This window comes from Oncorhynchus nerka, linkage group LG19 (genome assembly GCF_034236695.1).
Source record: "Oncorhynchus nerka isolate Pitt River linkage group LG19, Oner_Uvic_2.0, whole genome shotgun sequence".
Taxonomy (NCBI): domain Eukaryota; kingdom Metazoa; phylum Chordata; class Actinopteri; order Salmoniformes; family Salmonidae; genus Oncorhynchus; species Oncorhynchus nerka.
In genome coordinates, this window is record NC_088414.1 from 49,957,900 (window position 1) to 49,982,260 (window position 24,361).

Below are 24,361 nucleotides of genomic sequence, written 5' to 3' on the forward strand. Positions count from 1 at the left end.
ACAGGGTGTTCAACGTTGTTATCGTCTTTCTGTAGGACCACCGACCCTGCTCCTACATCTCTGGCATCGGTGAACAACGCAAATAAATGACGGAAATCCGGAGCAAGCTAGCATCGGTGGAGAGACCAAAAGCCTCCTGACAGTTGGGGATCCAACGGGGGGGAAAAAATCTTTCGGATTGGTCAAATCTGTGGCGTAATAACCTGGGCAAAGTTCTTGCAAAAAGCCCAGTAGTAGCCAGCTATTCCCAAGAATTGTCGCTGTTTCTGGTGAGAAGCTGGGAAGTTATTGAGGTCCGGTCAGCTTTCCTTTACCACCTTCCTGAGACATTTCACTGTTGCTCTTTAACCAGTTAACTGAGAAATGCCTGAACAGACTTCCAATATCCTGAAGGTGTTGGGTCCAGGTCGTGCTAAATACAAGCACATATAAATATGCCTCAGCATTTTCTAGGCCATTGTAGCACGATGTAATGATCTTCCCTCATCTTAAATGGGACCGATGGCAACTGCTCCCAACAAAGTTGTTTTCCTACCAAAGGCTGTGCATCTGTTGCAGGTCAATAATATATTAACGTTACTATTAGAAAGGCTAACAACTTTGCTCTATCAAATAAGAATAACTCCTCTTATGCTAGTTAGCTAACTCCTTTTAGATGTGAGTAGCAACAGATAACTACTAGTTGCCCTTTCTCAGTGTAATTTTAGTGTCGTCGCTAATTCTTGTTCCAGACTGTATTTAGTTATTTGGTCGTCAAACACTAACTCTGAGATGAACCGGAACACGCATCATCACACTCCCTCCCCTGATTGGTCGGGTAGGAGGGCCTTATAGTCGCGGTGGTAACCTGTTCGTTCGGGACCAGCACAGACCAATACCAGAACGCAGTAATGTTCCTAGAATAAGTACAATTGATGTTTGCAGTTACTACACGGAACAAAAATATGAAAGCAACATGTAAAAGTGTTGGTCTCATATTTCATGAGCTGGAAATAAAAGATCCCAGAAATTTCCCATATGCACAGAAAGCTTATTTCTCTCAAATTGTGCGCACAAATGTTTAAATCCCTGTTAGTGAGCATTCCTCCTTTGCCAAGATAATTCATCCACCTGACAGGTGTTTCATATCAAGAAGCTGATTTAAACAGCATGACCATTATACAGGTGCACCTTGTGCTGGGAACAATAAAATGCCACTCGAAATTGTGCAGTTTTGTTACACAACGCCACAGATGTCTCAAGTTGAGGGAGCGTGCAATTGGCACACTGACTGCAGGAATGTCCACCAGAGCTGTTGCCAAATAATTTCATGTTCATTTCTCTACCATAAGCCGCCTCCAATGTCGTTCTAGAGCATTTGCCAGAACGTCCAGCCGCAGACTACGTGCAACCACCCCAGGACCTCCAAATCCGGCTCCTTCACTTTTTGGAAGCGTCTGATACCAGCCACCCGGACAGTTGATGAAACAGGAGTATTTCTGTCTGTAATTAAGTCCTTTTGTGGGGAAGAACTCACTCTGATTGGCTGAGCCTGGCTCCCCATTGGGTGGGCCCATGCCCTCCCAGCCCCACCCGTGGCTGAGCCCCTGCCCAGTCATGTGAAATCCATAGATTAGGGCCAAATATATTTATTAAAATTGTAACTCAGAAAACTCATTTAAATTGTTGCATTTATATCTTTGTTCAGTATATTTATCAACAAACATATGACCGGCCTTAGATGTTTTTATTTTATTGTCATAAACATGTACAAAGCATAAAACAAACAAAAAGATAGACAAAGTCCTTCCCCAAAATCAATGAATTCCCAGTTCATCGTACGAGTCCCTCTCGTACAATAATCGACAAGAGCGTAAGTAAAGCATCATTCTCAACATAAAAAAAAAACCCATCTAAACCTTGTTGCTACAGTGAAAGACAGACCTGTTGCTTCCAGATCAGACATCAGGCAAATAAAAGACACCTAAAAACATTTCAACATCGCCATGGTGATGGCATCAACCCCCAGTGGTTTCAGACTACAGCAAACGCCTGGTTCTCAGGGGCCGCATATGTATCTCAGTCAGAGGTTTGGGACCGGTTCAGGGAACAGAACTGAAAAACATTTTCCCAGGAACGAAATCAGAACGAAAGGGATCTCTAGTGTTCCGGGAACAGAACTGAAAAACATTTTCCGAGGAACGAAATCAGAACCAGGAACGAAAGGGATCTCTAGTGTTCCGGGAACAGAACCGTTATTTTCAAATCTTGATTACCGGTTAATAACTTTTTTTCCCCCCAAAATATCCCTTATGTCTAGTATATAATTCTGTAATTAGGTGAAGTTATAATGCTAGTAATAGCCTAAACACATTGGTGCTAATTAGGGGGAATACATTTATTTAACTCTAAATGTTAAAACGATATTGATTTCACAGTTTTTTTTAAGTAACGAAAAGCCACTATATAAAACAGTAATGTTCTTCTGCTCAGAACACCGGAATGGAACATATAGAACAGGGTTCTGCTCGGAACACCGGAATGGAACATAAAGAACAGGATTCTGCTCGGAACGGAACGATTGGAAAATAATTTTGGTTCCAACCATTGCTCAGAGTAGGAGTGATGATCTAGGATCAGGTCCCCCTGTCTATATAATCAGTGTTGATCTTGGATCAGGTCCCCCTGTCCATATAATCAGTGTTGATCTAGGATCAGGTCCCCCTGTCTATATAATCAGTGATGATCTAGGATCAGGTCCCCCTGTCTATATAATCAGTGATGATCTAGGATCAGGTCCCCCTGTCTATATAATCAGTGATGATCTAGGATCAGGTCCCCCTGTCTATATAATCAGTGATGATCTAGGATCAGGTCCCCCTGTCCATATAATCAGTGATGATCTAGGATCAGGTCCCCCTGTCTATATAATCAGTGATGATCTAGGATCAGGTCCCCCTGTCCATATAATCAGAGGAGTGATGATCTAGGATCAGGTCCCCCTGTCTATATAATCAGTGATGATCTAGGATCAGGTCCCCCTGTCTATATAATCAGAGGAGTGATGATCTAGGATCAGGTCCCCCTGTCCATATAATCAGAGGAGTGATGATCTAGGATCAGGTCCCCCTGTCCATATAATCAGAGGAGTGATGATCTAGGATCAGGTCCCCCTGTCTATATAATCAGAGGAGTGATGATCTAGGATCAGGTCCCCCTGTCTATATAATCAGTGATGATCTAGGATCAGGTCCCCCTGTCTATATAATCAGTGATGATCTAGGATCAGGTCCCCCTGTCTATATAATCAGTGATGATCTAGGATCAGGTCCCCCTGTCTATATAATCAGTGTTGATCTAGGATCAGGTCCCCCTGTCCATATAATCAGTGATGATCTAGGATCAGGTCCCCCTGTCTATATAATCAGAGGAGTGATGATCTAGGATCAGGTCCCCCTGTCTATATAATCAGTGATGATCTAGGATCAGGTCCCCCTGTCTATATAATCAGTGTTGATCTAGGATCAGGTCCCCCTGTCTATATAATCAGTGATGATCTAGGATCAGGTCCCCCTGTCTATATAATCAGTGATGATCTAGGATCAGGTCCCCCTGTCTATATAATCAGTGTTGATCTAGGATCAGGTCCCCCTGTCTATATAATCAGTGTTGATCTAGGATCAAGTCCCCCTGTCCATATAATCAGAGGAGTGATGATCTAGGATCAGGTCCCCCTGTCTATATAATCAGTGATGATCTAGGATCAGGTCCCCCTGTCCATATAATCAGAGGAGTGATGATCTAGGATCAGGTCCCCCTGTCTATATAATCAGTGATGATCTAGGATCAGGTCCCCCTGTCCATATAATCAGTGTTGATCTAGGATCAGGTCCCCCTGTCTATATAATCAGTGGAGTGATGATCTAGGATCAGGTCCCCCTGTCCATATAATCAGTGTTGATCTAGGATCAGGTCCCCCTGTCTATATAATCAGTGATGATCTAGGATCAGGTCCCCCTGTCCATATAATCAGAGGAGTGATGATCTAGGATCAGGTCCCCCTGTCTATATAATCAGTGATGATCTAGGATCAGGTCCCCCTGTCTATATAATCAGTGATGATCTAGGATCAGGTCCCCCTGTCCATATAATCAGTGTTGATCTAGGATCAGGTCCCCCTGTCCATATAATCAGAGGAGTGATGATCTAGGATCAGGTCCCCCTGTCTATATAATCAGAGGAGTGATGATCTAGGATCAGGTCCCCCTGTCCATATAATCAGTGATGATCTAGGATCAGGTCCCCCTGTCTATATAATCAGTGGAGTGATGATCTAGGATCAGGTCCCCCTGTCCATGTAATCAGTGATGATCTAGGATCAGGTCCCCCTGTCTATATAATCAGTGTTGATCTAGGATCAGGTCCCCCTGTCTATATAATCAGTGATGATCTAGGATCAGGTCCCCCTGTCTATATAATCAGTGGAGTGATGATCTAGGATCAGGTCCCCCTGTCCATGTAATCAGTGATGATCTAGGATCAGGTCCCCCTGTCTATATAATCAGTGTTGATCTAGGATCAGGTCCCCCTGTCTATATAATCAGTGGAGTGATGATCTAGGATCAGGTCCCCCTGTCCATGTAATCAGTGATGATCTAGGATCAGGTCCCCCTGTCTATATAATCAGTGTTGATCTAGGATCAGGTCCCCCTGTCTATATAATCAGTGATGATCTAGGATCAGGTCCCCCTGTCTATATAATCAGTGATGATCTAGGATCAGGTCCCCCTGTCCATATAATCAGTGATGATCTAGGATCAGGTCCCCCTGTCTATATAATCAGTGTTGATCTAGGATCAGGTCCCCCTGTCCATATAATCAGTGATGATCTAGGATCAGGTCCCCCTGTCTATATAATCAGTGATGATCTAGGATCAGGTTCCCCTGTCCATGTAATCAGTGTTGATCTAGGATCAGGTCCCCCTGTCCATATAATCAGTGATGATCTAGGATCAGGTCCCCCTGTCTATATAATCAGTGTTGATCTAGGATCAGGTCCCCCTGTCTATATAATCAGTGATGATCTAGGATCAGGTCCCCCTGTCTATATAATCAGTGATGATCTAGGATCAGGTTCCCCTGTCCATGTAATCTTATTCATTGTGTTCTGAAAGGCAAAACTGATCCTAAATAAAACACTCCTATTGTGAGAAGTTTGATCAATACGGCCCCATGTATTTCTAATGGTCTTAACATAATTTCTGAGTCCAGACAGTTTCCTTTAAACACTTTGTTGATCAGTGAACCAACTGTGCGTGTGCCCGTTCATCGGTCGATCTCTCCATCTTAATAACTTCCATCTCACTCCTTCTTGTCCTGTCTCTCCCTTCGCCTCTGGCGGGCCTCGGCGGCCATCTTGAGCAGTGAGAGCAGGATGGGGACACACATGGGCAGGAAGAGAGGGATGTAGATGGCAAACTTCTGATCGTCAGGGAAATAGAGGAGGTGGAGGAGGGAGGGGTCGAAGAAGGCTCGTTCTGAATGGAGGATAGCTTCCTTACTGTACTGCAGGGCCAGGCCCAGGTTCCCCGCCTCCAACTGACCCACAGCCAACTGGAGAGAGGCAACTGCTGCTGACACCTGACGGACAGGAACAACAGCCAATCACCAGTTAGAGACCATGACGATAGCACGACAAGACTACTATTTCTCACACTCACACACACACCTGTTCTGCGATGTTGTCGTTGATGACGATGTTTCCTATCTGGTCCAGCAGCTGGGCCAATGAGGTAATGGTTGTCGTTGCAGTGGCAACATTCTCTACACTGCGACTCCACAGGAGGCGATCCAACTCCCAGTCAGCCAATCCCGCTGGGCCACACGGGCCAACCAGGAAGCCAGGGGGAGGGGTTGACGACTGGACACCCAGCATCAGCCTGAGGGAGTGACAGAGGGGAGGGGAGGGGGACAATGGACACCAAATTGGAACGGATTAATTTTGGTCCATCTGAACGTTTTGTCAGTGGATGGAAACTGTATGGATGCGTCATCTCCACTGACCGCCAACGTCCGTCTCCCAATGAAGACTGGAAAACACGGATCAAATCAACACGCCACTTGGACGTGGCCTTAAACACGCCACTTGGACGTGGCCTTACTCAAACACGCCACTTGGACGTGGCCTTACTCAAACACGCCACTTGGACGTGGCCTTACTCAAACACGCCAGTACTGACCGTAGCTGTGCCAGGAAGACTCCCATCACTCTGGTCATGTCTATGTTGATGTGAACAGGAAGCTCTGTCCCATTGACATTATACACCTAGAGAGAGGGAGAATTACACACCTTCTTCACAAGACATTGTGTGTTGAGTACGTGATGTACACTCCCTTCACAAAGTATTCACACCCTTCCACATGTTGTGGTGTTACAGCCTGAATTTAACATGGATTAAATACCCCATAATGAATTTAACATGGATTAAATACCCCATAATGAATTTAACATGATTAAATACCCCATAATGAATGTAACATGGATTAAATACCCCATAATGAATTTAACATGGATTAAATACCCCATAATGAATGTAACATGGATTAAATACCCCATAATGAATGTAAATACCCCATAATGAATGTAACATGGATTAAATACCCCATAATGAATGTAACATGGATTAAATACCCCATAATGAATGTAACATGGATTACATACCCCATAATGAATTTAACATGGATTAAATACCCCATAATGAATTTAACATGGATTACATACCCCATAATGAATGTAACATGGATTAAATACCCCATAATGAATTGAACATGGATTAAATACCCCATAATGAATTGAACATGGATTAAATACCCCATAATGAATTGAACATGGATTACATACCCCATAATGAATGTAACATGGATTAAATACCCCATAATGAATGTAACATGGATTAAATACCCCATAATGAATTTAACATGGATTAAATACCCCATAATGAATTGAACATGGATTACATACCCCATAATGAATTGAACATGGATTAAATACCCCATAATGAATGTAACATGGATTACATACCCCATAATGAATGTAACATGGATTAAATACCCCATAATGAATTTAACATGGATTAAATACCCCATAATGAATTTAACATGGATTACATACCCCATAATGAATTTAACATGGATTACATACCCCATAATGAATGTAACATGGATTAAATACCCCATAATGAATTTAACATGGATTAAATACCCCATAATGAATTTAACATGGATTAAATACCCCATAATGAATTTAACATGGATTAAATACCCCATAATGAATTTAACATGGATTACATACCCCATAATGAATGTAACATGGATTACATACCCCATAATGAATGTAACATGGATTACATACCCCATAATGAATGTAACATGGATTAAATACCCCATAATGAATGTAACATGGATTAAATACCCCATAATGAATGTAACATGGATTAAATACCCCATAATGAATGTAACATGGATTAAATACCCCATAATGAATTTAACATGGATTAAATACCCCATAATGAATTTAACATGGATTAAATACCCCATAATGAATTTAACATGGATTACATACCCCATAATGAATTTAACATGGATTAAATACCCCATAATGAATTAACATGGATTAAATACCCCATAATGAATGTAACATGGATTAAATACCCCATAATGAATTGTAACATGGATTAAATACCCCATAATGAATTGAACATGGATTAAATACCCCATAATGAATTTAACATGGATTAAATACCCCATAATGAATTTAACATGGATTAAATACCCCATAATGAATTTAACATGGATTACATACCCCATAATGAATGTAACATGGATTAAATACCCCATAATGAATGTAACATGGATTAAATACCCCATAATGAATGTAACATGGATTAAATACCCCATAATGAATGTAACATGGATTAAATACCCCATAATGAATGTAACATGGATTAAATACCCCATAATGAATTGAACATGGATTAAATACCCCATAATGAATTTAACATGGATTAAATAATGAATTTAACATGGAATTAACATGGATTACATACCCATAATGAATGTAACATGGATTAAATACCCCATAATGAATGTAACATGGATTAAATACCCCATAATGAATGTAACATGGATTAAATACCCCATAATGAATTGAACATGGATTAAATACCCCATAATGAATTGAACATGGATTAAATACCCCATAATGAATTTAACATGGATTAAATACCCCATAATGAATTTAACATGGATTAAATACCCCATAATGAATTTAACATGGATTACATACCCCATAATGAATGTAACATGGATTAAATACTCCATAATGAATTTAACATGGATTAAATACCCCATAATGAATTTAACATGGATTAAATACCCCGTAATGAATTTAACATGGATTAAATACCCCATAATGAATTTAACATGGATTAAATACCCCATAATGAATTTAACATGGATAACATTGAGGTGGTGTGTCACTGGCCTCTATACACACACAATACCCCATAATGTCAAAGTGGAATTATGTTTTTATTTGTTTTATTTACAAATTCATTTAAAAAAATGTAAAGCTGAGTTAATATGTATTCAAACCCTTTGTTATGGCAAATCTAAATAAGTTCATGAGTAAACATTTGCTTAACAAGTCATAATGACAAAATGACATTTCAACAGGACAATAACCTAAAACACAAGGACAAATCTACACTGGAGTTGCTTACCAAGAAGAAAAATACATGGAGTGGCTGAGTTACAGTTTTGACTTAAATCTGCTTGAAAATCTATGGCAAATTGAAAATGGTTGTCTAGCAATGACCAACAACCAATTTGACAGAGCTTTAAAGAATAAATGGGCAAATGTTATACAATCCAGGAGTGGAACGCTCTTAGGGCCTTACCCAGAAACACTCACAGCTCTTAGGGCCTTACCCAGAAACACTCACAGCTCTTAGGGCCTTACCCAGAAAGACTCACAGCTCTTAGGGCCTTACCCACAAAGACTCACAGCTCTTCAGGCCTTACCCACAAAGACTCACAGCTCTTAGGGCCTTACCCACAAAGACTCACAGCTCTTCAGGCCTTACCCACAAAGACTCACAGCTCTTCAGGCCTTACCCACAAAGACTCACAGCTCTTAGGGACTTACCCAGAAAGACTCACAGCTCTTCGGGCCTTACCCACAAAGACTCACAGCTCTTCGGGACTTACCCACAAAGACTCACAGCTCTTAGAGACTTACCCACAAAGACTCACAGCTCTTAGAGACTTACCCACAAAGACTCACAGCTCTTAGGGCCTTACCCAGAACAACTCACAGCTGTAATCGCTGCCAAAGGTGATTCTAACATGTATTCACTCAGAGTATGTGTGTGTGTGTGTGTGTGAGAGAGAGTATGTGTGTGTGTGTGAGAGAGTATGTGTGTGTGAGAGAGTATGTGTGTGTGTGTGTGTGAAAGAGTATGTGTGTGTGTGTGTGAAAGAGTATGTGTGTGTGTGTGTGTGAAAGAGTATGTGTGTGTGTCTGACTGTCTGTCTGTGTGTGTGTGTTACCATGATGCCTCCCCAGCGCGGGGAGCTGAAGGCGTTGGAGACAACAGTGTATTTGCGGTGGTCGGTGATGTAGAGGGGGGAGTGACGTGCGTCTGGAACGTACAGCAGGAAGTTCAGGACAGGGTTGGATGACGCAGCGCTGGAGCCTGGACACACACACACACACACACACACACACACACACACGTGAAATTACTGTAACCGTTCTCGGGAATTGGGACCTCGGTTCGGTCCGCACTGTGAACCCCAATTCATTATATATATGATATTGGGACCTCGGTTCGGTCCGCACTGTGAACCCCAATTCATTATATATATGATATTGGGACCTCGGTTCGGTCCGCACTGTGAACCCCAATTCATTATATATAACATGTATAAAAGGCTAGGCCTATAGGCTATGCCTGCACTGCGTTGTATGCCTGGAGTAAAACTGAGGCTGTAATATAACTAAATGTGGAATAAGTCAAGGGGTCTGAACACGTTCTGAATGCACCGTACATAGGATTAGCTGAATGTGAGCGTATATACAATGGGTGTTCTCACCCAGCCTGGCCTCTACGGGGTTAATGACGTGAGACAGACTGTCAGCGTTGAGTGTGTAGGCGTTGAGTGAGGGATCAAAACGTGGGTTGACCCCTAGGACAGCGTAGTAGAGGATCTGGGAGTCCAGACTGAAGTCGGCCACCGGGGCCAGCTTCGACAGGAGAGGCTGGATATAACTCTGGACTGCTGCCTCTATGTCCCAGTGCAGATGGTGAGACTTAGGGTCAGGGTTCAACAGGCTGAAGGTTATTTCATAACCTGCAGGGGGGGGGGGAGAAGAGAAAGAGAGAGAAAATGGAGGATCATTGTACCATCTACACCCCCGAGAATCATTGTACCATCTACACCCCTGAGGATCATTGTACCATCTACACCCCAGAGAATCATTGTACCATCTGCACCCCTGAGGATCATTGTACCATCTACACCCCCGAGAATCATTGTACCATCTACACCCCTGAGGATCATTGTACCATCTACACCCCTGAGAATCATTGTACCATCTACACCCCAGAGAATCATTGTACCATCTACACCCCTGAGAATCATTGTACCATCTACACCCCAGAGAATCATTGTACCATCTACACCCCTGAGGATCATTGTACCATCTACACCCCTGAGAATCATTGTACCATCTACACCCCTGAGAATCATTGTACCATCTACACCCCTGAGAATCATTGTACCATCTACACCCCTGAGAATCATTGTACCATCTACACCCCTGAGAATCATTGTACCATCTACACCCCTGAGAATCATTGTACCATCTACACCCCCGAGAATCATTGTACCATCTACACCACTGAGAATCATTGTACCATCTACACCCCTGAGAATCATTGTACCATCTACACCCCAGAGAATCATTGTACCATCTACACCCCTGAGAATCATTGTACCATCTACACCCCAGAGAATCATTGTACCATCTACACCCCTGAGGATCATTGTACCATCTACACCCCTGAGAATCATTGTACCATCTACACCCCTGAGGATCATTGTACCATCTACACCCCTGAGGATCATTGTACCATCTACACCACTGAGAATCATTACACTAGCTCCTCCTTCAACCCTTTGTTTCCACAGGACTGAGATCTGGGCTTGGACTCGGCCATTCCACAACCCTCCACTTCTTTTTTGAGACATTCTGTTGTGGATTTGCTCCTGTGTTTTAGACAATTCTCCTGTTGCAAGATCCATTTTGGGTTCAGCTTTTTGACAGACGGCCTCACATTCTCCTCCTGTATTCTCTGGTACAATGTGGATTGATGATTGACTCAATGATGGCAAGCTAGCCAGGACCCTGAGGCAGCATGCTCTATTGTTGGTGTGAGGTTCTTCTGTTTAAAGGCAGTGTTTTTTGTTTTCAGCAAACATGACTTCTGGCATTGTGGCCAAACAACTCCACCTTTGACTCATCTGTCCAGAGCACATTGTTCTTCACCCAGCTGTTGTCTGGCAAACTACAGTTGTGCATTTATATAATTATATTGAGAGCAGAAGCTTCTTCCTTCCTGACCAAGTCTCTTTCTGATTGTTGACTCATGCAGTTCAACATCGATTGTGGCCAGAGATGCCTGTAGATCCCTTGATGTTGCCCTGGGGTTCTTAGAGATTTCCTTTGCATCTTTCGGTCAGCTCTTGGGCTGAATTTGGTGGGACTTCCAGACTGCCAGTGGTGTGGAATTTTATCCATCTATAAATTATCACTCAAGACACTGGAATGATTGACCTCAAATTGCTTGGAAATGTCTCTGAAACTCCTCCCAGACTCAACCACCTTCCTTCGGAGGACCTCAGAGAGCACTTTTGATCTTGGCATAACGTGTTACCACACACCTGTATGTTTAAGACCAAACCAGACCCAGTTTCTGATCTTCATGGAAGGCTGGACCCTACCAAACCAGACCCAGTTTCTGATCTTCATGGAAGGCTGGACCCTACCAAACCAGACCCAGTTTCTGATCTTCATGGAAGGCTGGACCCTACCAAACCAGACCCAGTTTCTGATCTTCATGGAAGGCTGGACCCTACCAAACCAGACCCAGTTTCTGATCTTCAAGGAAGGCTGGACCCTACCAAACCAGACCCAGTTTCTGATCTTCATAGAAGACTGGACCCTACCAAACCAGACCCAGTTTCTGATCTTCATGGAAGGCTGGACCCTACCAAACCAGACCCAGTTTCTGATCTTCATGGAAGACTGGACCCTACCAAACCAGACCCAGTTTCTGATCTTCATGGAAGGCTGGACCCTACCAAACCAGACCCAGTTTCCGATCTTCATGGAAGGCTGGACCCTACCAAACCAGACCCAGTTTCTGATCTTCATGGAAGGCTGGACCCTACCAAACCAGACCCAGTTTCTGATCTTCATGGAAGGCTGGACCCTACCAAACCAGACCCAGTTTCCGATCTTCATGGAAGGCTGGACCCTACCAAACCAGACCCAGTTTCTGATCTTCATGGAAGGCTGGACCTTCCAAGTTGCTCTCTAATGATTTCTAAGCATCACCTGATTCTATAGTCATGTGCTGGGATGATAAAGGTGGGGGTTGGGCCGCCTGACTCTATGATAAAGGTGGGGGTTGGGCCACCTGACTCTATGATAAAGGTGGGGGTTGGGCCGCCTGACTCTATGATAAAGATGGGGGTTGGGCCGCCTGACTCTATGATAAAGGTGGGGGTTGGGCCTCCCGACTCTATGATAAAGGTGGGGGTTGGGCAACCTGATTCTATGATAAAAGGTGTAGGTTGGGCAACCTGATTCTATGATAAAAGGTGGGGGTTGGGCCACCTGATTCTATGATAAAGGTGGGGGTTGGGCCACCTGATTCTATGATAAAGGTGTAGGTTGGGCAACCTGATTCTATGATAAAGGTGTAGGTTGGGCAACCTGATTCTATGATAAAGGTGGGGGTTGGGCCAAGGTTTCCACGGACGATAAAATAAATGAAGTCTATTGCTACACAATCATTTGCATTTGGGCGGACCGGTTTTGGAGAAAGAATCCCCTCTCGACAGGCACACTGGAAACAGTTCTGCCCAGTCGGACAAGTCCCATAGGAGGACCTCCTCTCTTCTGTGGGAGTTAGAATAGAAACACACCTGACACTAATGTCCCAGCAGCTAGAGGATTTATTATCCTATGAAGTTGGAGCACACCGACTAACCTGGACTAGGGTCAACTAGGGGTTGGGAGTAACCTGGACTAGGGTCAACTAGGGGTTGGGACTAACCTGGACTAGGGTCAACTAGGGGTTGGGACTAACCTGGACTAGGGGTTGGGACTAACCTGGACTAGGGGTTGGGACTAACCTGGACTAGGGGTTGGGACTAACCTGGACTAGGGGTTGGGACTAACCTGGACTAGGGGTTGGGACTAACCTGGACTAGGGGTTGGGACTAACCTGGACTAACCTGGGTTAGTTGGGACTAACCTGGACTAGGGGTTAGGACTAACCTGGACTAGGGGTTAGGACTAACCTGGGTTAGGACTAACCTGGGTTAGGACTAACCTGGACTAGGGGTTAGGACTAACCTGGACTAGGGGTTAGGACTAACCTGGACTAGGGGTTAGGACTAACCTGGACTAGGGGTTAGGACTAACCTGGACTAGGGGTTAGGACTAACCTGGGTTAGGACTAACCTGGACTAGGGGTTAGGACTAACCTGGACTAGGGGTTAGGACTAACCTGGACTAGGGGTTAGGACTAACCTGGACTAGGGGTTAGGACTAACCTGGACTAGGGGTTAGGACTAACCTGGACTAGGGGTTAGGACTAACCTGGACTAGGGGTTAGGACTAACCTGGACTAGGGGTTAGGACTAACCTGGACTAGGGGACTAGGACTAACCTGGACTAGGGGTTAGGACTAACCTGGACTAGAGGTTAGGACTAACCTGGTTAGGACTAACCTGGACTAGGGGTTAGGACTAACCTGGACTAGGGGTTAGGACTAACCTGGACTAGGGGTTAGGACTAACCTGGACTAGGGGTTAGGACTAACCTGGACTAGGGGTTAGGACTAACCTGGACTAGGGGTTAGGACTAACCTGGACTAGGGTTAACTAGGGGTTGGGACTAACCTGGACTAGGGTTAACTAGGGGTTGGGACTAACCTGGACTAGGGTTAACTAGGGGTTGGGACTAACCTGGACTAGGGTTAACTAGGGGTTGGGACTAACCTGGACTAGGGTTAACTAGGGGTTGGACTAGGGTTAACTAGGGGTTGGGACTAACCTGGACTAGGGTTAACTAGGGGTTGGAGTAGGACTAACCTGGGCTAGGTTTAACTAGGGGTTAGGACTAACCTGGGCTAGGTTTAACTAGGGGTTAGGACTAACCTGGGCTAGGGTTAACTAGGGGTTGGAGTAGGACTAACCTGAACTAGGGTTAACTAGGGGTTAGGACTAACCTGGGCTAGGGTTAACTAGGGGTTGGGACTAACCTGGGCTAGGGTTAACTAGGGGTTGGGACTAACCTGGGCTAGGGTTAACTAGGGGTTAGGACTAACCTGGGCTAGGGTTAACTAGGGGTTGGACTAACCTGGGCTAGGAACTAACCCTGGGCTAGGGTTAACTAGGGGTTAGGACTAACCTGGACTAGGGTTAACTAGGGGTTGGGAGTAGGACTAACCTGGACTAGGGTTAACTAGGGGTTAGGACTAACCTGGGCTAGGGTTAACTAGGGGTTGGGAGTAGGACTAACCTGGACTAGGGTTAACTAGGGATTGGGACTAACCTGGACTAGGGTTAACTAGGGGTTGGGACTAACCTGGGCTAGGGTTAACTAGGGGTTGGAGTAGGACTAACCTGGACTAGGGTTAACTAGGGGTTAGGACTAACCTGGACTAGGGTCAACTAGGGGTTGGAGTAGGACTAACCTGGACTAGGGTTAACTAGGGGTTAGGACTAACCTGGGCTAGGGTTAACTAGGGGTTAGGACTAACCTGGGCTAGGGTTAACTAGGGGTTGGGACTAACCTGGGCTAGGGTTAACTAGGAGTTGGGACTAACCTGGGCTAGGGTTAACTAGGGGTTAGGACTAACCTGGGCTAGGGTTAACTAGGGGTTAGGACTAACCTGGGCTAGGGTTAACTAGGGTTAACTAGGGGTTGGGACTAACCTGGGCTAGGGTTAACTAGGGGTTGGGACTAACCTGGACTAGGGTTAACTAGGGGTTAGGACTAACCTGGACTAGGGTTAACTAGGGGTTAGGACTAACCTGGACTAGGGTTAACTAGGGGTTGGGACTAACCTGGACTAGGGTTAACTAGGGGTTAGGACTAACCTGGACTAGGGTTAACTAGGGGTAAGGACTAACCTGGACTAGGGTTAACTAGGGGTTAGGACTAACCTGGACTAGGGTTAACTAGGGGTTAGGACTAACCTGGACTAGGGTTAACTAGGGGTTGGAGTAGGACTAACCTGGACTAGGGTTAACTAGGGGTTGGGAGTAGGACTAACCTGGACTAGGGTTAACTAGGGGTTGGGAGTAGGACTAACCTGGGCTAGGGTTAACTAGGGGTTAGGACTAACCCCTAGTTAGGGGTTGGAGGGGGGTTGGAGTAGGACTAACCTGGACTAGGGTTAACTAGGGGTTGGGACTAACCTGGACTAGGGTTAACTAGGGGTTGGGAGTAGGACTAACCTGGACTAGGGTTAACTAGGGGTTGGGACTAACCTGGACTAGGGTTAACTAGGGGTTGGGAGTAGGACTAACCTGGACTAGGGTTAACTAGGGGTTAGGACTAACCTGGGCTGGACTTGAAGGCTCTCATGCTGTCGGCCAGACCCTCCCTGCTACTGTAGTCGAGGCGGACGCGGTCGCTAAGGGCAGCGGTGATGTCACTGTGGCTGAATGACATGACCTTGAGAACCTGTTGTACCTGGGTCTCCAGGTGGGCTAGCACCTCCTTCAGGCCGACGCCCACTCTCATTGGCCTCCCCGCACGCAACAGCGCCGTCCGCCTCTGACCCACGTACACACTCACACCCTGGAACAAGAATGATAAGAATGTGTTCTTAACTGACTCACACCCTGGAACAAGAATGATAAGAATGAGTTCTTAACTGACTCACACCCTGGAACAAGAATGATAAGAATGAGTTCTTAACTGACTCACACCCTGGAACAAGAATGATAAGAATGAGTTCTTAACTGACTCGCACCCTGGAACAAGAATGATAAGAATGAGTTCTTAACTGACTCACACCCTGGAACAAGAATGATAAGAATGAGTTCTTACCCTGGAACAAGAATGATAAGAATGAGTTCTTAACTGACTCACACCCTGGAACAAGAATGATAAGAATGAGTTCTTAACACTCACACCCTGGAACAAGAATGATAAGAATGAGTTCTTAACTGACTCACACCCTGGAACAAGAATGATAAGAATGAGTTCTTAACTGACTCACACCCTGGAACAAGAATGATAAGAATGAGTTCTTAACTGACTCACACCCTGGAACAAGAATGATAAGAATGAACAAGAATGATCTTAACTGACTCACACCCTGGAACAAGAATGATAAGAATGAGTTCTTAACTGACTCACACCCTGGAACAAGAATGATAAGAATGAGTTCTTAACTGACTCACACCCTGGAACAAGAATGATAAGAATGAGTTCTTAACTGACTCACACCCTGGAACAAGAATGATAAGAATGAGTTCTTAACTGACTCACACCCTGGAACAAGAATGATAAGAATGAGTTCTTAACTGACTCACACCCTGGAACAAGAATGATAAGAATGAGTTCTTAACTGACTCACACCCTGGAACAAGAATGATAAGAATGAGTTCTTAACTGACTCACACCCTGGAACAAGAATGATAAGAATGAGTTCTTAACTGACTCACACCCTGGAACAAGAATGATAAGAATGAGTTCTTAACTGACTCACACCCTGGAACAAGAATGATAAGAATGAGTTCTTAACTGACTTGCCTAGTTAAAAGGTAAAACACTTATTTTAACATAATATAATACATGAATAAAATCAATTGAGCCTCAAATAAATAATGAAACATGTTCAATTTGGTTTAAAAATAATGCAAAAACAAAGTGTTGGAGAAGAAAGTAAAAGTGCAATATGTGCCATGTAAGAAAAGCTAACGTTTAAGTTTCTGGCTCAGAACATGAGAACATATGAAATCTGGTGGTTCCTTTTAACATGAGTCTTCAATATTCCCAGGTAAGAAGTTTTAGGTTGTAGTTATTATAGGAATTATAGGACTATTTCCCTCTATACCATTTGTATTTCATTAACCTTTGACTATTGGATGTACTTATAGGCACTTTAGTATTGCCAGTGTAACAGTATAGCTTCCGTCCCTCTCCTCGCTCCTCCCTGGGCTCGAACCAGCAACACAACGACAATTAGCGCGCGCTAACTAGCCAGCCATTTCACTTCGGTTACACCAGCCTCATCTCGGGAGTTGATATGTTTGAAGTCATAAACAGAGCAATGCTTGACGCACAACGAAGAGCTGCTGGCAAAACGCAGGAAAGTGCTGTTTGAATGAATGTTTACGCGCCTGCTTCTGCCTACCACCGCTCAGTCAGATACTTAAATACTTGTATGCTCAGTCAGATTATATGCAACGCAGGACACGCTAGATAATATCTAGTAATATCATCAACCATGTGTCGTTAACTAGTGATTATGATTGATTGTTTTTTATAAGATAAGTTTAATGCTAGCTAGCAACTTACCTTGGCTTACTGCATTCGCGTAACTCCCTGTGGAGTGCATCGAGAGAAAGGCAGATCGTTATTGCGTTGGACTAGTTAAGGTTGCAAGAACGAATCCCCCGAGCTGACAAGGTGAAAATCTGTCGTTTTGCCCCTGAACAAGGCAGTTAACCCACTGTTCCTAGAACATCATTGAAAATAAGAATGTGTGTTCTTAATTAACTGACTTGCCTAATTAAATAAAGGCTAAATGAAGGTGTAAAAAATATATATAAAGAAAAAATGGGCGCCCAAAAATACCGATTTCCGATTGTTATGAAAACTTGAAATCGGCCCTAATTAATCGGCCATTCAGATTAATCGGTCGAACTCTAGTTGAGATGTGTCTGTTACTTAAATTCTGTGAAGCATTTATTTGGGCTGTTAACTCTAATGAACGTATCCTCTGCAGCAGAGGCAACTCTGGGTCTTCCTTTCCTGTGACGCTCCTCATGAGAGACAGTTTCATCATAGAGCTTGATGGTTTTTGCAACTGCACCTGAAGAACTGTTCAAAGTTATTGAAATGTTCTATATTGACTGACCTTCATGTCTTAAAGTAATGATGGGATGTTGTTTCTCATTGCTAATTTGAGCTGTTCTTGCCATAATATGGACTGGGTCTTTTACCAAATAGGGCTGTCTTCTGTATACCAGCCCTACCTTGTCACAACACAACTGATTGGCTGAAATTCATTAACGAAAGAAATTCCACAAATTAACTTTTAACAAGGCACACCTGTTAATTGAAATGCATTCCAGGGGACAACCTCATGAAGCTGGTTGAGAGAATGCCAAGAGTGTGCAAAGCTGTCATCAACACAAAGGGTGGCTACTTTAAAGAACCTCAAATATAAAATAAATGTTGATTTGTTTAACACTTTTTTTGGGTTACTACATGATTCCATATGTGTTATTTCATAGTGTTGAGGTCTTCACTATTATTCTACAATGTAGAAAATAGTCCAAATAAAGAAAAACCCTTGAATGAGTAGGTAACTTTTGACTGGTAGTGTATATAAAACACACATACACACGCAATATTATAGACAAACACACATTCAAGATAATCAAATATTACGTGTATTTGTGTTCTCACCTCAGGTAGCAGTGTGGAGGATTCTGGGACCACATAGATGACCACGGAGCCACAGGGGCTCTCACTGAGCAGATGAAGAGACCGATCAGTCTCTGGGGGGGCGAGAGAGCGAGATGAGTGTGAGGAGGGAGAGAGATGATAAATAATGACAGTTTTTATTCTTGATCTGATGAAACACCAACCAGCTGATTGGCTGAGGCAGCCACTGACCTGCTGCAGTGGGCTGGTTCAGAGCATCTTCCTCCATGATGGTAGCTGTCCTGTATCTAGTCTCATACCTGTAACGCAACACTGTGGTCTCTGGAGGGGGGCGGATATGGGAAAGAGGGGAGGCAAGGGAGAGAGAGGGAGGGACAGAGGGAGGGACAGAGGGTGGGAGAGAGAGCAGCGGAGAGACAGAGAGATGTTAATATTTAGTAGGGCTGACCCCATTTTGATTGTTTGGTTGAGCGGCTGTTGGTTGACAGATTTCTTTAGTCAGGCCGTAGCAAAACAAATAATGGTGTACAAGACACCTGTCTGATTGGCTCCTGTCTGAGTGGACTAATCCATTGTGGAGGCCGTGGGGGATGGCACAGTCCATCAGTCTAAGACACCTTTCTGATTGGCTCCTGTCTGAGTGGACTACTCCATTCTGGAGGCCGTGGGGGATGGCACAGTCCATCAGTCTAAGACGTGCTATTGAAATGGTATATGGTTATATTAACATGTTATATTACCACAACATGTTACATTACGTAACAACAATGGTGAATCATTAATAAATATGATTTTAGCCAGCGTTGGATAGTGGTCGCTGTCCATGGTTCTGAAACACATCAGTGGACTGTTGAATTGGTACCTTTTCCTAGACCCCTCAAACTCAAATCACTGTATATAGACTTTTCTTTTCTCTACTGTATTATTGTGTTATTGGCTTGTTTATTGTTTACTCCATGTGTAACTCTGTGTTGTTGTCTGTGTCACACTGCTTTGCTTTCTCTTGGCCAGGTCTCAGCTGTAAATGACAACTTGTTCTCAACTGGCCACCTGGATAAATAAAGGTGATTTTTTAAAAGTTTTTAAAAAAAATTAACAATAATAATAACAGCCTTGTAGAACCACCCCCCTCCCCTCGTGGTATCCCCAGAACCACCCCCCTCCCCTCGTGGTATCTCCAGAACCACCCCCCACCCCTCGTGGTATCTCCAGAACCACCCCCACCCCTCGTGGTATCTCCAGAACCACCCCCCCCTCGTGGTACCCCTCGTGGTATCTCCAGAACCACCCCCTCCCCTCGTGGTATCTCCAGAACCACCCCCTCCCCTCGAACCACCCCCTCCCCTCGTGGTATCTCCAGAACCACCCCCTCCCCTCGTGGTACCCCCACCCCCTCGTGGTATCCCCAGAACCACCCCCTCCCCTCGTGGTATCTCCCAGAACCACCCCCTCCCCTCGTGGTATCCCCAGAACCACCCCCTCCCCTCGTGGTATCCCCAGAACCACCCCCCCCAGAACCACCCCCCCTCGTGGTATCCCCAGAACCACCCCCTCCCCTCGTGGTATCCCCAGAACCACCCCCTCCCCTCGTGGTATCCCCAGAACCACCCCCTCCCCTCGTGGTATCCCCAGAACCACCCCCCCCCTCGTGGTATCTCCAGAACCACCCCCCCTCCCCTCCCTCGTGGTATCTCCAGAACCACCCCCTCCCCTCGTGGTATCCCCAGAACCACCCCCTCCCTCGTGGTATCCCCAGAACCCCCCCCCCTCGTGGTATCTCCAGAACCACCCCCCCTCCCCTCGTGGTATCTCCAGAACCACCCCCTCCCCTCGTGGTATCTCCAGAACCACCCCCCCCTCGTGGTATCTCCAGAACCACCCCCTCCCCTCGTGGTATCTCCAGAACCACCCCCTCCCCGTGGTATCGAACCACCCCCCCCCCTGGTATCTCCAGAACTCCAGAACCACCCCCACCCCTCGTGGTATCTCCAGAACCACCCCCTCCCCTCGTGGTATCTCCAGAACCACCCCCCCTCCCCTCGTGGTATCTCCAGAACCACCCCCCCCCTCGTGGTATCTCCCAGAACCACCCCCTCCCCTCGTGGTATCTCCAGAACCACCCCCACCCCTCCCCAGAACCACCCCCCCTCGTGGTATCTCCAGAACCACCCCACCCCTGGTATCTCCAGAACCACCCCCTCCCCTCGTGGTATCTCCAGAACCACCCCCACCCCTCGTGGTATCTCCAGAACCACCCCTCCCCTCGTGGTATCTCCCAGAACCACCCCCTCCCCTCGTGGTATCTCCAGAACCACCCCCCCCCTCCCCTCGTGGTATCTCCAGAACCACCCCCTCCCCTCGTGGTATCTCCAGAACCACCCCCTCCCCTCGTGGTATCCCCAGAACCACCCCCTCCCCAGAACCACCCCCACCCCCTCGTGGTATCTCCAGAACCACCCCCTCCCCTGGTATCCCCAGAACCACCCCCTCCCCTCGTGGTATCCCCAGAACCACCCCCTCCCCTCGTGGTATCCCCAGAACCACCCCCTCCCCTCCCCAGTCCCCTCGTGGTATCCCCAGAACCACCCCCTCCCCTCGTGGTATCCCCAGAACCACCCCCTCCCTCCCCCCAGAACCACCCCTCCCCTCGTGGTATCCCCAGAACCACCCCCTCCCCTCGTGGTATCCCCAGAACCACCCCCTCCCCTCGTGGTATCCCCAGAACCACCCCCTCCCCTCGTGGTATCCCCAGAACCACCCCCTCCCCTCGTGGTATCCCCAGAACCACCCCCTCCCCTCGTGGTATCCCCAGAACCACCCCCCCTCGTCCCCCCCTCGTGGTATCCCCAGAACCACCCCCTCCCCTCGTGGTATCCCCAGAACCACCCCCTCCCCATCCCCAGAACCACCCCCTCCCCTCGTGGTATCCCCAGAACCACCCCCTCCCCTCGTGGTATCCCCAGAACCACCCCCTCCCCTCGTGGTATCCCCAGAACCACCCCCTCCCCTCCCCAGAACCACCCCCCCCCTCGTGGTATCCCCAGAACCACCCCCTCCCCTCGTGGTATCCCCAGAACCACCCCCTCCCCTCGTGGTATCCCCAGAACCACCCCCTCCCCGTGGTATCCCCAGAACCACCCCCTCCCCTCGTGGTATCTCCAGAACCACCCCCTCCCTCGTGGTATCCCCAGAACCACCCCCTCCCCTCGTGGTATCCCCAGAACCACCCCCCCCCCTCGTGGTATCTCCAGGTATCCCAGAACTCCAGAACCACCCCCCCTCGTGGTATCCCCACCCCCTCCCCTCGTGGTATCCCCAGAACCACCCCCTCCCTCGTGGTATCCCCAGAACCACCCCCTCCCCTCGTGGTATCCCCCACCCCTCCCCTCGTGGTATCCCCAGAACCACCCCCTCCCCTCGTGGTATCTCCAGAACCACCCCCTCCCAGAACCACCCCCTCCCCTCGTGGTATCCCCAGAACCACCCCCTCCCCTCGTGGTATCCCCAGAACCACCCCCTCCCCTCGTGGTATCCCCAGAACCACCCCCTCCCCTCGTGGTATCCCCAGAACCACCCCCTCCCCTCGTGGTATCCCCAGAACCACCCCCTCCCCTCTCACCGTCCACAGGGTGCTCTTCCAGGCGTGTGTGTGTGGGATCAATCTTCTTCTGGTGTTCAGCAGTCAGAGTTCCTCTAGAGAACACCACCTCCACTTCCACACTCAACTGTAGCTGTAACACACACAGCTCTGTTAACCTGCACACACAGCTCTGTTAACCTGCACACACACACACACCTCTGTTAACCTGCACACACACACACTCACACACACACAGCTCTGTTAACCTGCACACACACACACACAGCTCTGTTAACCTGCACACACACACACACACACACACACACACAGCTCTGTTAACCTGCACACACAGCTCTGTTAACCTGCACACACACACACACACACACACACAGCTCTGTTAACCTGCACACACACACACACACACACACAGCTCTGTTAACCTGCACACACACACACACACACACACACACAGCTCTGTTAACCTGCACACACACACACAGCTCTGTTAACCTGCACACATACACACAGCTCTGTTAACCTGCACACACACACAGCTCTGTTAACCTGCACACACACACAGCTCTGTTAACCTGCACACACACACACACACCTCTGTTAACCTGCACACACACACACAGCTCTGTTAACCTGCACACACACACAGCTGTGTTACCTGCAGCTGAGCTAGCTGGTTGATCTGGGTGACAGGTAGCCATGCCCTGTATGTCTCAGTGGTCTTCCACCACAAAGGAACTCCCACAGCGATCACCACCACTGCTATGGCCAGGGCCGCCAGACGCCCTCGGTGACGCTCTGCAACACACACATTACATTAGACTACTAGGGAATCAGAGAGTGATCCACGGCCTGTGGGTCATCTACAACCATCTACTGACGGGTTATCTACTGCCATCTACTGACGGGTCATCTACTGCCATCTACTGACGGGTCATCTACAACCATCTACTGCCGGGACATTACAGTCATCTACTGACAGGACATCTAATGACGGGACATCTTATGACGGGCCATCTAAGGCTGTGGGCATCCAGCCGAGGAACTACACTTCCTCCCTAGTTAACGTTACCTTTACATAGATGTTCGGAGCACACTAGATAACTAGCTCGATAATTAGCACTGTGGTCAACTCTGCCTTCCGTAAACAAGCGCAGTAACATGGACATATGGCCGTGTGGGAGAACTAACCCTAATAAAAATAGATGTGTAGTAATTTAACTTTTTGTTTTTTTGAAAACGATTATTTCTCGCTGATATGAAAAAGGTACGTTCCTTATGTTTCCAAAACCGTACCTCGAGTTAACGTTCAGACCGAGCGTCGGGTCGGTTAATAGAAAGGCCCCGGTAGTTATCGGCTATGACAGGGAAAGCTAGACAGACAACTCTCTGGGCACAACACTACAACTATGAAACAAAAAAATATTTACAAATAGTCAATAAACGCTGCCTACTTCATTCTCTTCTGAATATACTGTTCTAAATGTGTGTGTTTTATAGCGCTAAAACTGCGGTAGTTGAAAGAAAACGACGCTTCACTCACCCACTTCTATCGCCGCCATCTCTGTCCATGCAAATGGGCAGGGCTAAAAGGGCAGGACAGCTGTCCAATCGAAAACTCGCTATTCCCCCTACATCCTACCCAATCACGAATCAAAAGGCGGGCTTTAAATATCTAGGGGAGATTCTCGTCCCGTCTTCTTTTATTTAACCTGTATTTAACCAGGCAGGTCAGTTAATAAATAAGAACACTTTTTTTTTTTTACAATGATGGCCTACCCGGAGTCATTGGTAACTGC

General features: G+C 46.4%; 1 protein-coding gene across 1 annotated transcript; it reads right to left on the reverse strand.

The window, feature by feature from the left end:
• Positions 1-1,707: 1,707 nt before the first annotated feature.
• On the reverse strand, positions 1,708-24,361 carry pigs (phosphatidylinositol glycan anchor biosynthesis, class S). Its single transcript, XM_065005014.1, has 11 exons — positions 24,106-24,361; positions 23,221-23,360; positions 22,587-22,698; positions 19,199-19,288; positions 18,989-19,080; positions 15,904-16,144; positions 10,135-10,392; positions 9,589-9,734; positions 6,219-6,304; positions 5,708-5,918; positions 1,708-5,619 (listed from the first exon to the last, which is right to left on the reverse strand). The coding sequence occupies exons 1-11, from the start codon at positions 24,122-24,124 to the stop codon at positions 5,341-5,343; spliced, it is 1,674 nt and encodes a 557-aa protein (XP_064861086.1). The 5' UTR covers positions 24,125-24,361; the 3' UTR covers positions 1,708-5,340.